The sequence below is a fragment of the Anoplopoma fimbria genome, chromosome 13 (genome assembly GCF_027596085.1).
Source record: "Anoplopoma fimbria isolate UVic2021 breed Golden Eagle Sablefish chromosome 13, Afim_UVic_2022, whole genome shotgun sequence".
Lineage (NCBI taxonomy): Eukaryota > Metazoa > Chordata > Actinopteri > Perciformes > Anoplopomatidae > Anoplopoma > Anoplopoma fimbria.
Window position 1 is genome coordinate 3,574,219 of NC_072461.1, and position 16,905 is coordinate 3,591,123.

General features: G+C 43.5%; 1 protein-coding gene across 1 annotated transcript; it reads right to left on the bottom strand.

Annotated features, from left to right (window-relative positions):
* Positions 1–344: 344 nt before the first annotated feature.
* Positions 345–16,530, bottom strand: pole (polymerase (DNA directed), epsilon). Its single transcript, XM_054610515.1, has 48 exons — positions 16,304–16,530; positions 16,079–16,214; positions 15,920–16,000; positions 15,758–15,802; positions 15,583–15,675; positions 15,314–15,468; positions 15,086–15,230; positions 14,923–15,003; positions 14,727–14,834; positions 14,533–14,643; positions 13,866–13,951; positions 13,657–13,776; positions 13,396–13,528; positions 13,195–13,308; positions 12,882–13,094; positions 12,686–12,793; positions 12,447–12,575; positions 12,259–12,361; positions 11,963–12,109; positions 11,724–11,869; positions 11,357–11,505; positions 11,145–11,237; positions 10,483–10,785; positions 10,132–10,327; positions 9,767–9,981; positions 9,118–9,220; positions 8,934–9,014; positions 8,724–8,846; positions 8,322–8,531; positions 7,924–8,136; positions 7,697–7,840; positions 7,462–7,602; positions 7,189–7,342; positions 6,942–7,048; positions 6,522–6,698; positions 6,188–6,411; positions 5,792–6,012; positions 5,461–5,665; positions 5,165–5,338; positions 3,484–3,609; positions 2,730–2,862; positions 2,432–2,639; positions 2,214–2,345; positions 1,889–2,082; positions 1,598–1,798; positions 1,380–1,505; positions 851–940; positions 345–732 (listed from the first exon to the last, which is right to left on the bottom strand). The coding sequence occupies exons 1-48, from the start codon at positions 16,369–16,371 to the stop codon at positions 610–612; spliced, it is 6,888 nt and encodes a 2,295-aa protein (XP_054466490.1). The 5' UTR covers positions 16,372–16,530; the 3' UTR covers positions 345–609.
* Positions 16,531–16,905: the final 375 nt, after the last annotated feature.

Consider the following 16,905-nt stretch of genomic DNA (forward strand, 5'->3'; position numbering starts at 1 on the left):
TAACTCCACAAACATAAAACCCAAAAACAGAGAATCGAAATTATCTTTGAAACTGCCCCACCAAAGAAAAACTAAAATTAACGATTAAGCAATTAGCGATAAAGCAGCATCACTTAGTAGACATAATAAATGGGGGGGGGGGGTGTCAATTCAGAGTAGTTCAGGTCACATAACCATAACAGACACATTAGCAGCCAAATGGGGAGGAAGCTCAGCTGATGTGTGACGAAGTCCCCAGAGTCGATGGCACTCAGGATGTTTATGCTTTTTTCCCCTTTGAGGCAGAACTGCAGTGCATTTCTACAGCACAGAGTGAAATAACTGAGCAGCGAAAGCATTCAGGCTCACAGGTAAAACACAATATTTATTAACAGTCAAAATGAAATTCACAAACATACATCATTTTCTTACGGCATTATCAACACTTAAACATATCTACAGTCCACATATTTCTCCTTTAACCTGTCCTGATTACCAAACATCAGATCAGCATAGAAACAGACGTCATTGAGGCAGATGAACAAGTGCATGAAAAGAGTCCGAATAGAGTGTTTCCATATTGAGAAGTGGTTGCCACAGCTGCAGCTGAGGGAGGGTCGGATGTCACTTTCATTTTGCGCTCTGGCTGATCTGTGGGCTCATAACAAGTAACCACTCAATGGTCTCCTCGAGGAAGCTCATGCTGTAGTGGGACGCTATGTTGCGAAACACAGCGATCTGCTCGGAGAAGCTCTTTAAATGGGAGAGAGGGGGGGGAAAAAACAACAACTGTGAGAACAACGTCAAATGGGAAGAATCATATACTTTCATCTAAAAATTGAATTGAGGAGATGAATTTGAAAGTAGGAACCTTTGTTGGGAACGTGAGTTCAAAGTCTCCGGCACATCTGCAGTACAGAGGCATGTTTGCTTCCTTCACTCCTTTACATTTGGTACATACCTAAAATCACAAAGTGCTTTTTAGCAGTGAGGCAACTTCAGCAAAATGATTAAGTGTCGTATAACAGATTCTGACCATTAATGACTTCTTCACCATCAACGTTTCATTTGTTTGTTGATACTGATGGTACCTGTAGGATTACTGCCCTACTAACTGTCCTAATCTTTACAACAGAGATTCTCAGAAGAGATTCTTTCAATATTGTTTTTAAGCTCAAACCTTTTTTTCTTTAAAGTTAATTTCGCATTTGACTTTATTTGAGTAAAATGAAACTAGAGATACAGACAGGAAACATTGGGGGAGAGGGGGGTGACATACAACAAAAGGAAAACATTACAGTTTATTTTTTATGTATTAACCATGAGGATTACTGACAGCCCAAAAATTGTTATCTAGTTAATAATCTATTCAGTACATAAAATAATAATTTTTCCCTCACCAGGTCCTGCAGCGTGTAGCTCATCAGTTTCTTCTGCAGAGCTTCAACCAGAGCCATCTCAATACACTCAGTCTCATACTGCGCCTGGCAGTTGGAGCAGAACCACTGAGGCAAAACCGATCCATCCTGAGGAGAGGAAATCACATTTTATATAACTGGAATCAGGAGTAATAACAGCGTTAAATAATATGCCACCATATCAGTGCTCCTCCTCTCACTTGTGCCACAGATGGGTCCTTGCAGAGGTCGAGGTCCCGACAGAAATTGCATTGGTGGCAGATGACCTCTGGCAGGACGTAGGAGCTACAGGGGTCACAGAACTGGGCTTCCCCTGAAAACTCTCCCACGTCCACCAGACGCAGGAGGTCTCTCTTCAGCTTGTTCACCTGGTTCACTATGTTGGCATCCAGTGAAAGGACCTGGACAGACAAATCGGAATTGCCGCATGGTGAGAGGAAAGTCATGACTACATGCAACACGTGAAAAGAGCTCTGTACTTTGTAATATACCTGGCAGACATATTTGATAAACTCCAGTGCTGGGTTGTTGAGTGGCAGGTGGGATCCAGGCAGGACGGGGAACATCTCTGAGGGCTGGTTAACACTCCTGGTACCTGTCACCTTCTTTTGGATTTTTTGAGTGATGGTGAAAAAGTTCTGCGTCAGCTCATTTGACACATATTCCTGGGAGAAGGAGATCATTCCTGTGGGGGAGAGTAAAAAAAAACGACATCCCATCTGAGAGGCAATCCATCTAAATACAATTGAAATCTCCCCTTCATAGGTTTTAAGTGGAACAGACACTTGTCTGTAGTGACTCTAATAAGCATCTTACCAGGAAGCGCACTCAAATCCCCCACGGCCTGCTGGGAAGCCTGGCTGCCTCCACGTCTCTTGACTGGCGTTGCTCCAGGAGCGTTCCGTCTCAGCTCCTCTTTCATGCTGTGATACACCGCCGCAAGGTAGGCTGGCGTGGAAAGATTGTGCGTTAGAATTGGTAGAAAGAGATGACCCATAAATGTATTATATAATAATGTATAAATATGTTTTTACCAGAAACAATCATGAGAAAGTATTTCTGGCAGGAGGCAGTTTGGGGCAGATACTGCATGATGTTCCAGTTGCTCTCAATCAGCTCCTCCACCTCATCTGTCTCTCTATCGCCATCATCTTCCTCAACGTCAGCTTCATCCTCGTCTTCATCCTCACTGCCTTCCTCATCTCCCTCCTCCCGGCTCTTTTTCTTCTGTTTGGCTGCTTCCTGAAAAAGACATGTAGTAATGAATTTTGTGTTCTTCTACTTTAATCAGTGCCAATACATTATAAAGGTAGAAGTTACAGTTTGAATTACCTCTCCGCACATGACGCTGGAGGGCAGTTTGCCCTTCACACCGCCGTAGTTGGCTGGATCCATCCACAGCAGGAACTCCCAGCAGCGGGAGAAGGAGATGGACAAAGAGTGGAATATTTCTCTGGAGTGGATGCTAGAGGAGAAACAGCCAGGGAGGTCATTTTTCAGTTAAAATATGATGATTGAGAAGTCATTGTCTTTGATAAAATACAGTATTGAGATATTTTGGGGATGACCACTATACTTTCAAAACATTTAAACACAAGAAATGGTCATTAGCAGTATTGGCGAAACAGTTAAAATCATGTTCAGAAATGCTGCTGCAATGCTGAACTGAAGGCAAGAACAACTTTTGGTGTTAACCATAGCAATATTTCAATAACCAAAGTCCCCATAAGATATTTTGTTTACCGTTACAATATCAATATTATTAATTTTTTATATATTGGCTCAAATTCACCCTTAACATTTTCCCTCCCTCAGTCTAATGGGCAGTTCTTCTCTTTTAACTTTGCCTTACAGTATTCACTTCCAATGTTGGATACTGCAACACCATCTATGGCTAACAACGAACTGTTGTAATGGGTAATGATGGTTTTTCTTCTGATTTTAATGTTCCAACTTTACTTCACACTACAGAAGACAAACCGACAAAGACACAGTCCAAATTGCATAAATCTATTGATTACATTCCTTCACAAAGCAAAAATCTATACATACACTCTCTCCAGACATGCAGAGGGTAACGTCTGACCTGTTGGTGATGTATTCCACGTAGCCGATGGCATCATCTATCCTGCGTTTCTTGGTGCACAACATGATCCTGTTGAAGTTCCCGTACACCACAGTGGAGCCGAGACGTTTAAACTCTGAAACCAACCTGACAGCAGAATGAGAGAAAGATTAATAAAAGATGATGATTTTGTTGTTGTTAGGCATATCAATAGGTGGAGATACAATGCCTATAAAAAGTATTCACTCCCTTGGATTTTTCACCCTTTTGTTGCTTTTATACATGAAATCATGGTCAATATAATTTGGCTTTTTTGACCAGAATTTGCACAAATAAAAACCTCTTTAATATCAAAGTTCAATTAATTAAAAATATATAAGGTAAAGTAAATGATTGCATAAATATTCACCCCCTTCAGGTCAGTATTTAGTAGATGCACCTTTGGCTGCAATCACAGCACTGAGTCTGTGTGGATATGTCTCAATCAGGCTGGCACATCTGGACACTGCAATTTTTCTCCATTCTTCCTTGCAAAACAGCTCAAGCTCTGTCAGGTTGCTCGGGGATCGGGCGTGAACAGCTCTTTTCAAGTCCAGCCACAAATTCTCGATTGGATTGAGATCTGGGCTTTGACTTGGCCACTCCAGAACATTCACCTTGTTGTCTTTGAACCATTTCTGTGGAGCTTTTGCTGTATGCTTGGGGTCGTTGTCTTGCTGGAAAATAAGACAACGACGAATAGTCGTAGTTCTCTTGCAGACTGAGTCAGATTATCTCCCAGGATTTGGCGATATTTTTATGCATTCATGTTCCACTCTACCTTTAGAAGCCTTCAAGGGCCTGCTGCTGAGAAGCATCCCCAGAGCATGATGCTGCCACCACCATGCTTCCCGGTGGAGATGGTGTTTGTGGTGATGTGCAGTGTTTGGTGTTTGCCGAACATAGCGTCTAGTCTGATGGCCAAAAAGCTCAATTTTTGTCTCATCAGACCAAAGAATGTTCTTCCAATTGACCTTGGAGTCTCCCACATGCCTTTGGGCGAATTCCAGGCAAGATTTCATATGAGCTTTTTTCAACAGTGGCTTACAGCTTCGACTGGTGAAGAACCAGGGCAACAGTTGTTGTATGTACAGTCTCTCCCATCTGAGCCACTGAAGCTTTTAACTCCTTCAGAGTGGTCGTAGGTGTCTTGGTGGCCTCCCTCACCAGTTATTTTACACTATATATTTTTAATTAATTGACATTAGTTTGTAAAAATCTGTTTTCAATTTGACATGAAAAAAGCATTTTTTGCAAATTCTTGTCAAAAAAGCCAAATTATATTGACCACAATTTCATGTATAAAAGCAACAAAAGGGGAAAACATCCAAGGGGGGGTGAATCCTTTTTTTAAAGGCATTGTATATCAATGCGGCATAAAAAGATAAAAGCATCACAATGAGAATCACAGATCACACGTTTAATCCAATTCAAAACCAGACAATAATATTTGACCGCAGGATAGCTCAGCAAATCAAAAACTATTAATTAGTTTCGCCCTCATAAAAGACGCTTAACTTAACTCCATTATTGCTCTCTGCATTATTGCTCTCTGCATTATTGCTCTCTGCATACTTTACACAAAAGATTTAACATTTAACTAAATATGTGTCTAAATAAACAAACTTTTTTTTTTGCAGTATAGAGACGATGTGGCACTCACTGTAGAAACACCTTCTTCATCATATTGTTCAAGGTGCGGTGCAGAGCGGGGTCATAGAGCAGGGAGCTCGGGGAGCGCAGCCAGCGGTAGAAGTGCATCACCTGGTTGTCTGCATACACGTTGTGGAACTGCGTGATCTCTCTGACCCATCCGACCACCATGCTCTTCAAGATCCTGCTCATACAACACAGAGCAAAACACTGAGGTGATTGAAACGCGACATGCATCCTTGCCACACCTCTATTGTTAGACCATATGCATGTGGGTTTGAATAGTCACACACAACAGATGTTTACCTGAAGGTGTTGGAGCAGAGAGCAGTCTCATCATAGCTAGCGAGAGCGCTGGCTCCCTGGTTCCCTGACATCATATCCTCCAACGAGGCCTGCTGGATCACATCAAAACTGACACCCAGACTAGCTCCACCCTCCATGTCATTGACGTGTTGTGATTGGAGGATGGTGTTAACTGCCAGGCTTTGAAGGTCCAACTCCACACACACTGAAAGAAACAGAAACAGGATCGTCCATAAGGACAGAGGAAGAGGCTTCAGTAAATATACAGTGGCTTGATGATGTATTGGGTCTTCTTGGACGCAGATCAAGTGTGTTCCTGGTGTGTGAGCACCTGTGGAATAGCATCCTTGAGCATTGATCTCCACAGAGCCCCTGTCATCGTTTTCCATGACCAGGCGACTGTCATCGGCCTCTTTTCCTCCGAGATCGGGCCTGGCTGTGGGCGAAAGCCACAGCAGGTGGTTGTGTTTCCGTAGATGTCTTGCCAGGAACAAGTCCGAGCCGAAGATGGACACGTCCGGAGGCAAGTTCCCCACAGGTAAGTGGTAGTACCTGAGAGCAAGAGACATCGTATGAGTTTTTACAAGTTCAAATGTTTCCTGAATGCTGTCAACACAAAGCACAAACTGAAGACAGACTTTATTAGAGACTACGGCGACAAAGCGAGCATGCTGGGGTGTTGGTAGATAAGATGAAATCCACAGAGCTAGCAGTGTGTAGTTCGTACCTGGCCATGTCGAAAGCCTGTGACAAGCAGCTGTCCAGGTTGAGGTAGTGGCGGATCATGCGGCGGGCACCGTGGCGTTGCCAGTCCAGCACGTTATAGCTGATCTCATCGACCACATGTACTGGAACGACTGGAAACTCTTCAAGCACCGGCATCCCTGCTGCCAACCGCCTCAACTCCCAGTTTGACTGCACCGCGATGAGGGTGGGCCCACGCCGCTCCTCCTGTAAACAGCAACGGCGTAAACATCACCAGTTTAGCCACACGAACAGAAGTAGCTATGTCGTTGTATGTAATAATTATGAGATATTTTGATAGCTCCAGTGTGTCTGACCTTGTAGTTTAGCAGTATGCGTTGAATTGCTCGATTAATAGCCTTCGCATCATTTTCAGCTCGGACCTCGAAGTTGTGTTTCTCTGGAGGCAGGAGTTCTTCGCTCGTCTTCTCCAGGAGAGCAATGCGCTCAGCTGTGTAGAGGTTAGTCAGGTTGGGCATCTGGTTGCTTCTGACCTTAGGAGATAAAATGAAAGCTGATCTTAAGGATTGTTCTCTGCCAGCTGCAGATACATCAACATTAATATCAGCCTTATTTGGTCCTTTGAGAAAAAACCCCCAAAAAAACACCTCTACCATTAAGCTTTCACTAAAGCCACCATGCATTTGTTGGCACTGGAGGAACCTCACTTGACAAGATATGAGTCAAAACACCGACACGATGACCTTGGAAGAAATAGAGAAACATGTGGTTCTTACTGTGTCCAGGACAAAGATGCTGGCTTTGCGCTGAGAGGGGATGAACAGGCCAAACAGAGCCTTGTGACCCTGACTGTGATGATACAGGTACATGTGGCGAACACTCCCTGAGGAGAGAGAGGAAACCACCATGTAAAACGTGTTACAGACAACAAGTTCATGAGCAGGCCAAATATTAGTATAAATAAAAACAATAATCTTGATCAAATCATTCTCACATCAATTCAAAATGACCAGTGTGTCTTACCAGGTTCCAGGTAGCTGAACTGGGCCAGAGATCTCATCTCCAGATGCTCCAGGTCAAAAGTGTCAGCCTCCCTGCCAGCCAGATCCCTCACAACATGTTTATTGACCATACACACACATCCAAGCTGCACCAGTGCACGAAACAGCAATGGGACCTGAAAGAGAGCGTTGATTTCGGTTTACAAAGGCATACAAACTGGACTCGCATACAAAAAGCATCATGAATGAGGTTATGAAAACCTCCTGGAGGTGTATATATATATATATATGATACCTGTGTTTCATAGACTCCTTCAATGTCCGGAGCAGACAGGTCAGCGTTGATCTCATTGATGTGCTCCTGGTACATGTCCTCTGGTACACAGTACTCATAGAGGTAGTACACTATGTTGGAGCGAGGCAGCATGCGGTTCACCTGAAGACGAAAATATGTATTTGGTCAACTTTTTTACGACAACACGTGTATAAAAACTGCAATGCATTTTTTACTGCATTTTTTTATTGCATGCCTTTTTGTATGTGGCTCCCTCCTCCTGTTTTGGGACTTTCTGATTGACATAAAAGACCCGAGGGATGTTGAGCTTCATGCAATGGAGGTCATTTCCAATCACAGCCCACAACTTGTACAGACCAGGATGACTAGTCTCTGCAATCTGAGAGGAACATGAGAGAAGTTTAGAGGATTTTGGTATTTGTTAAACTGACTGTAGCATGATAATGGGTGACTTTGCCTCACCTGCACAATTTGCCAAGGCATGTCCAGGATGCTGCGTGCTGTTCTGCGTAGGAAGCTTCCCAGGCCGGTGGTGGGGCCATCTCTGATCACTCCTCCGCCTACGGGTTGAGCTTCCCCATCCAGCAGCCTCCTCCTCTTCTTTCTCTCCTTCCTCTGTCTCAGCTGCAGCTCCCACTTCTTCTTATGGTAACGCAGCCAAACTAGCCGCTCCTCCTGTATACAGACACAATAGTGTTTTGAGAAGTTTTGTAATATAGCTTTGGGAATACGAGAAAAAAATTGTCTCAAAAATATCCGTGTCATTTTCAAATATATTCATCAGGCATTAGACACAACCTGAAGATGAGGAATCATCTGACGCAACCGGCTACACTTTGTGCTTGTTGCCGCGAGCTTACCCGTGTCTTTCCCATAGGTGGGGGTGGCCCCAGGATCTCTCTCCAGGACTGAGTGAGCACAACATCCTGAGACTCCACCTGGCTGTCCTCTCCCTGAGAAGCCCGCTTCCGCTTTGTGCTGATGAGGATGGCTGGCTGCAGAGGTTTGGCTGGCCTCCCAAAGTCCTCTATGTCCGCAGCTTGGCCTGCTTCAAGAGGCTGATGGGCCACCTGAGGGGAAAAGAGGCCATTTAGAAAAGAAGAAAACGGTGCATAATGGGGCAGCAGGGTGGACTAGTGGCTGGAGACACTGTCTCTCACCAGAAGAAACTCAGCTTGGTAAATATCTGCACATCCCACGAGTTTATGACAGAGGACTGTGTTGACAGTTTGTCAGAACATTGTGCTGAGAGGTGAACACACCTGTCTCTTGCCCTCACTGGTGAACAGCTCACTGATTTTCTTTTGCTTGTAGATATCATTTTTCTCCAGGAGTTTCTTGTGAAGCCAGTCAGGGTGCCTCACTCTGGGTACTGGATTCTTCACCTGATGATGAACAGAAACAATTAAAATGCTATCTACACATCAGCCAAGAATAGACTGTGAGATCAATACAACGTGATTGATTTTTACCTGTTGAAGAGCTGCAGGGATGGTGATGATTTTCTGGATGGCACTACCCAACCGCTCTATGTAATAACTCCAATCAAGAATCTGAAAGGGCCCACCAACAGAAATTTGAATGTCAGAGCAAATTCAATCAGAAAACTAAAAGCAAGTGCTTTTAAATGCATAAAATGTTTGTTTACAAACTCACAGAGCGGATGTCCAAATCATGAAGGCTGGGCATTTTCAACCACTTACGAAGGAAATGTTTTTTCACGCTGGGCTCTGCCTGGAAGATGGCCAGAGGAATGGCTCTGATGGAGAAAGACACAAATCAATTAGTGTCAAACACAAAGCTTTTATTTCTTGTTCTCTACAAACATTTACCATCCAGCATCATTTTATTTGATCCCACCAACATCAGAAAATCTATTATATCCATTATCACGGGAGTGTGGCTTTCAACCAAGTTGTTTTTGTACACGTTTTCGGCATTATGGGCCCTTATTGGACAACTTACATTGTAGATAGATATTGAAAAGCCAGGAGAGATCCTGGCTAAAGCATCTGGATCAAATTGTATCATCACTTCATAACTACAATGTCGTACAGTGACACTGGAGGATAATGGAGCCGTCATTAATTAATAACAGGTCGAAATGTCCACTGTAAAAATAAAAAAGACACATGGAGAACACAAACAGCCACTCAGACCTGGAATCTGTCTCACCTTGAACCTGCTTACACAGCTTGGCTTTGATACCAAAGGGTGAACATTTTATAGAATATATACAATGTTAATGAATGTCTACTGTAAAAGTTTGAGTAATAAAAGTGTATTTTCAGAGCTGTTGTCCCACCTTTCTGTGACAGGCGAACCCTCGGGTTTCCGGGAGATGACATAGCGACAGCTCAGACCAGCGTCTTTCACCATTTGGTCTCCCAGGAACTCAGCCAGTCTCTTAGCTGTGCTGATAGATGTGGACTTCTGCTCTCCGTAGTCCTCCAGCCTTCTGGACATTGAACGATTCTCTGAAATCAGTTCAAACAGCTCTATATCGGGCATGTTGGCAGCCTGGAAAACCAATGAAATAAATCAAATCAGCTTTGTGTGAAGAAGACAACGCCTGGTTAACCCAAGTTACACAAAACACGTTTGAAAGCATGATGTGAATATCTTGTAATACTAGAATGTGTTTTATACATTTAGATCACAGGTTTTTACCTTGCTGTACAGAACATCCAGCCAGTAGTCAGCCACTTTGGCCACGGAGTCGTACACCTCCTCCAGAGTGGTTCCTTTGAGGAAAGCCTCAAACACTGATGACTGAAAAATCTTAATGAGCTGGAGCTCTCCCCTTCTCTTCACTTCAAAACCCTTCAACTCAGCCAGAGAGCCGTCCTCATTAAACACAGCGTACCTAAAATGAACAGAGGACACTTAAATCATAACCATTGAATATTTTAAAAATGAACTTTGCCCATTCACCAATGTTAGTAAAAAATCCATCTGAGCAACCAGAGACAGTCCAATACAACATTTAATCACAAAAAACACAATGCTCTAGTGCTTTACCTTTTCTTCAGCTTCTTCCCTTCCTCCTTTGAGGCAGGCAGGATCATGGCCAGGTACGGTCCGTCCACCTCAAAGAAGATGCTATTCTCTGCCCTGATGTTGTAATCGAGGGAAGCAGGGTCCACCAGCTCGTGGTACTGATCGTTGGTGAATCCCTCCTTCACCAAGATGTTCAGCATGGCCCCTGGGTAAGAGATGGTCACCTTGGGCTTCTTCTCATTGCTGGTTTTCACCACAAAGTTCTCAGGGAAGGTGTTGGGCAGGACACACCAGATACCATCAGTGTCCAACTCCAGGGGCCTCCTGAGTCGCGGCGCAGAAGTTAAGTTAACATATTAGGGAGTTTGCTGACGTCTTTAATTTCATCAGGCAAGAACACGCTGTTAGAAGCTAATTCAGTTATGCTGCCGTAATATGACCTGCAATATAAACAGCATCTGCTACTAAAGTAAATGGGGTAGGAGCTAAAGAGAGTTAGACAAAAACAATACAGCAGGCACTGGATACAAGCCCAAATGTTGGCAAGCACCTGCTGATGAATCATTGTAAAACAAGGCGGTGGATCCCTTCCAGCTCCATCTTTCCTTAGTTGGAGCTGACCCTGCACCAACCAAAGAGATACATTCTGCGATGAGGCATCTCATTATCGGTATGACACTCACCCTATTTGTTCGATGAGCTCTCTGGCCTGAGTGATGATGTTGGCTCCAGTGTAGCACACAATGCCAGCCATCTCCATGGAGTACCAGCGCGCTCTGATGGAAACACAAAGGCAGCACAGACATCAGGTCTGCAGCAGAGTGCATGCTTACGAGCTCATGTAACAGTGAAAGAAAGAAGATATTTGATGATGAAAACAGTAGTTGACTCCTACCCTTTCCTCATGACGTAGCCGTAGAAGGAGTTGAGAATACATTTGTGAGCCAGCTGAAGAGAATCGTACAGGATCTCCATGTTTTTGCAGCGCTTCATCTCAGCAGCGTCTCCGTTGTCCTGAGCTGCTGACAGTTTCTTCTTCCACACCTTGAGCAAAGGTAACAAGTAGTTAACAGCAATTTCAATGGGCAAGGAGAATTTCAAGCACAGAGGGCAATTACAAATGTATGAGCTTTTAACGGCTGAACTTTTAGAAATTCAAAGGAAAAACACATTCAAAACATATAGAAACATGTTATAAATTTAAAATAGCATACAACATGGGGATGATTGTAATTTCCTTTGCTGTAAATACCAAAATGTACCTTGTGAAGTCCTTTGAATTCGTAGCGCCGATCTCTGAAAGCTCTCACGGTGTCGACGTAGAAGGAGTTTTCTCTCTGACAGATTGTGGTGACTCGCTCCTCCCGCCGGGTGACGTGGGTCTTCTTATAGGCCCTCTTACAGTAGTCTGAGACAAAGACAAGACAGGTCAAACTATGGTTCGAAAACCAGAATTTTAAAATGCTTATATAATCAAAATCAACAAAGAAAAGAAAAGTACCTGCCAGTCGTTTCTTCTCATGTTTGGCCTGGTCCTCCCTGTTGAGGTTGTGGAAGGCCCGAGGTGGACCGTTTGGGAAAAACGGTGGGAACTTCTCAGACTCAAGTTGCTGCTGGATGCGGTGGAACTCACTGCGGCTGGCAGGCACTGCAGACGGAGGGAACATTGTGAATTTTCTTTTACTGTATTCAACCCCACATGAACACTGTAGAAGCACTGTTGGCAGGTTTTGAGTCTTTTAGCTCCTCAGTTCTTTGCCATAAACATAAGAACACGACTTTACAACAATAACTTACTGATTTCCCCTCTCCATTGCCAGGCCATCCTCCTCTGGCAGGTGGCACCAGGCTTGTTAAAGTCACAGGCAGCACAAGTGGCCTCATCAACCATCGCAGACGGCTGTAAAAGTAGAAAATTAAGAATTGAATTCCATGCTTTTCTATACGTTTCATCCCATTCGTTTTACTTTTGTGTTTTCTTTTACCTGCAGGCGGTTAGTGAGGATGATATTGGGGTACATCGCCCCAACATCCAAATGGTATATGAGGGGGCATTCAATCCTGTTTGGGACCTCCTTCAGGGAAGTCAGCTTGTTTTTAATCTCCTCGCAAACCTGAGAAGAAAAAAAACATATTTTAGAACATCAACTTTTAAAAACCAAATTTGGTAAAAAAATGAACAAAAAAGAAACACCCTAAAGGAAAAACTGAAAAGTCATCGTACCTCATTAAAGTTGGTGACTTGATCCAAAGGTATTTTCTCTTCTTCCTCAATGGCATGGCGCATCGTCTTCTCAACTCTTTGCAGCAGAAAGTCAAATGCAGCTGGGTTCTGTCAACACACCAGACCGAACTGAACGCTTAAAACAAACACAAAGCAGGAAAGCGAAAAACCAGCTATAAGTTGAACTGAGATGTACCATCTTAAAACGGCACGGGATGTCACTGCGAAACACTCCTGACTCCAGCGCCTCCACATGGCCGCCCACGTAGGTCTCAGAGTCCATGACGTGGCCGTCGTCTGTCAGTTTGTTGAAGACCTGCTCCTGCTTGTTGGGGAAGACAATGTTTGCGTGGAAGGCCTGCACCATGAGCAGAGCTTCACATAGAGTCCCAGAGCCTTTACGCAGCACCTAGAAGAAAAGATGTGATTATTTCAAAATAGGCTATATTTTTTTAGATTTACATTTTTCTATCATATTTTTTTTTTGCAAATGCACTCATAGGACAAACCTCATCAGGCTCCATTGGGATGATGGTGCACAAAGCGAAGATGAAGGGGTGAACATATTTCATGTACAGGTAATATGTGGCCACGGCATCTGACACAGAGTAGGTAGCTAAAGTCTAACAGAAAAGTAGAGAAAAGAAGTCAACAAAAGAAAAATAAAACCCACAATTGAATGCTGTAAAAACTGAAGTTCATCAGTGTACCTGCGGCTCTTCAGTTGCCATGCGGCACATCTCCTCCGGGTCCAGCTCCACTGGGTCGTAGCCCAATTTGGCCTTTGCAGCTGCCTTCAAATTATGACTTCCCACCGGCAGATAGCTGTCTCTCTTTACCCACCTGACCCAGAGGAAAAGCAGGTTGGAAGGATGAGGTCAGAAAATTTAAATTATCTTAAATTAATCCCTATGTGTATGTTTACCTAAACCACACTGAGATAATTTTAACAGCGTCCGATGGGTACAAACCTTAAGCAGTCCATGTGGATGGCTTGACTGGACTTGTACTCTCCCTGGTTATCCTTCTGGAAACCGATCTCCCGGTGCATGTTTAGTCCATGGAGGGCAGCCCGAGTCTCAATGAAAGGCCTTGAAAGAGAGGAAACAAGGTGAGACAGGTGAGAGATAAGCATCAGAGTAGATGAATCAATTTAAAGAAACAGCAAATGGCGGCTCACCAGTCAAAGAAGTCTCCGTTGTAGGTCACAAAGATGTTTGGCTTGGTTTCTTGAACGTGATCAAACCACCTCTGAATGAGAGCCGCCTGCAGACAAAGTAAGGTCCCCACATGTTATGACGCTGACGCAACCACAGAGCGTTACATTTACACTAAACAGAAATATAAATGCAACACTTTGGTTTTCGCTCCTATTTCCCATGAGTTCGAATAAAAGATCTAAGACTTTATCAATGCACTGAAAAGGCTTATTTCTCTCAAATTTTGTGTAAAAAATGTGTTTAAATCGACGTTGGTGAGCACTTCTCCTTTGCCCAGACAATCCATCAACCTGATAGGTTTGGCATATACAGATGCTGATTAAACAGCATCATTATTACTCAGGAGTGCACTGGGCTGGTCACAATAAAAGGCAAGTATAAATGTGCAGTTTCAACTTGAAAAAAAAAAAAATGTATGTATCAGGCACGCTGATCTATGATTTGCAAAGAAGAAATACTAACACAGATTTAAAATTATTTGTGACCGATATTTGGGAAAGATAATCCTTATGAGTGCATAGTCAAAAGATCTTTTAATTTAACTCGCAAAATATGGGGACGTTTTTACTTGTTTATTATATATACTTTCAAGTGCTTCAATCTTTGATGACACTCTAGTATATCTACCTCATCATCCTCGTTGAAAACAGTGAAAGGCCCTTCATATTCAGGTTTGGGAGTGAATTCAAAATCCTCAATGTTCTCAGAGACAATCTCTCTGTTTGTGATCAGAAACCCCTATAAAAAGTAAACACAATGTTAAAGTAAAACTGACACATACATTGATAAACAGAATAAAACACATCATAAATATAACTCACCTGCCCATCAATCATGTAGGAGATCATCATAATCTGATCGCTCTCTGCGTCCGGGAATTTCAGTGGAAGCTTGGTGGTCTCGATGTCGAAAGCCATAACAACAGGGTCCTAAAAAGATAAAGAAACAGTGATTTACTGAAGTCGCTGAATTAATGACGGATCCCACGTTGCAACATAATTAATAAAATCTTCATACTGGTCGCTCCACGAGATCATCTCTCCGAACAATCTCTGGTGGGTAAGCGCTGCCTCTGTATCGAACATTATACCAGTGAGCCTGAGAAATAAAGAGAGTAGCGATCAGAACAACCAGCATGTGTATCTTCTGACACATTGGGACGACAGGAATCTATCTTTACCACGTGGATCTTGAGGTCGATGGACAATCGCACATGATAGGGCACATCGTACTCTCTCATGTCCACTATGTTGTCTAGCTGGTCTGAAATCCTCTTTGACATCCCGTCTTCATCTGCTGAGGTCACATTGCCACCCGATAAGGCGCTGAAAAAACCAACAAAGGTGTCAGCCGATCAATATTTAACTGGAAATAACATCTTATTAGAAGCTGAGTGGACTGATGGTACCTTGATAACATCGAGGTGTAGGAGTCATTGGACTGCTCCCTCTCTCTGTTCTTGCGTACTGCCGGGGAGATCTCACGCTTGACCTTCATGAGTTCGTCCACGGTGCTGAATGAGAGCTTGATGTAGCTTCTCTTCAGGCCGACTAGATGGTTTGGCTGAGGAGAGCAGGTCAGCATAGTTCAAATCTTCTTCTTGAACAGCTTTTATTTTTGTTATACGATATGACACACTTTAACGCTGGCAAAGGACACTAAAAACAAAACTCTCACCAGGTCTAGGTCCTCTTTTGGGATAACTTCAAGCTTTGCCACCTTTCCTTGAAACTTTCTCGACATGTACGAGATCACTTCCCTCTCACAGTTCTGGAAGAAAAGTTGTCTTTAAGGAAAAAGTTGTTGGAAATGATTACATGGCATAAGAATCAAATGACAAACGCTGTCTTACCTTTTTAGTAGCAATATAGAAATATGGCTTGAATGGGAGGGCCACCTGCAGGACACAGGTGAGGAGGAATATATTAGAGCAGTGGAAAAGGCTGTGAGGTGTATGCACATTTTATTGTTTCATTATTATGTTATTAAAAAAAATAATGCTCCCCCAACAAACCTTAAACCTTCTTCCATCGTCCTGTATGAAATAATAGTCCACAGCACTGATCATCCGCTTGTCATCGTCCAGGACCTCAGTCTAGAAAGAGAAAAGTGTCACATTTTAATATCAGACATTCAAGAGGCCACACATGACACCGTGTGTATATAAACTCACAGGATGCATGTTGATCAGCCAGCCCGTTTTCTCCCCCGGCTCCTTCATCCTGTCGAACCCGAAGCGGGCATCCATCTCGTCGGTGAACTGGCTCCGCTCGATCCGCTTGAGGGCCGACATCGCGGATCCATCGTCCCTGGTTTCAAACACACAAAACAGCTTCATCACACAACAGGTTGCTTATAAAATATATTGTGTCCGATGTGAAAGGGGAAATGAACTCACTGGTTCTCCTGGTCGCCTCCACTTTGTCCTTGCTGCGCTTTGTACCGTCCACTGTTTTGGAAAACCATCTTCTATCAAGGTCTGCCGGCTGCAAATCGGCGAAATAAATAAAACTCCCGCTAACTTTGCATGAGTCTGTCAGCAAAGCCGCATTTCAGATGATGTTGAAGGTATTTTAAAGTCTGGACCTCCGGTTTTCTCTGTCGCTGTCACTGACGCTGCTTGTGTTTTCTTATTTTGGCGCGTCCTCACAGTTCCCGCGAAATCAGCACAGAGCGGAAGAGGAACAAAGATCGTTTATTAGAAAGATGACTCACGCAGACTAAAATATCAGCGCCCTTTTTGAGGTCGGATTGAGTGGTAAGATAAAAGCCCGATGGACACCTTTGTCATCTCTCATTTATCCCAATGTCATTGAAAGCAGCAGGAGGCATAGGGAACAGACAGCCATTTTGAAGACCGAACAATTAGTGGTTCTTTCGTTTAAGCCATCTTTTTAAGCACGTAGTGAAACGTGTTTGTCTATACACGATCTTCGGAGGGATTCCTCTTTCCTGGGAGGAGCTTGAAACCCCTCCCTGCTCATGTTTACCATCACAGCG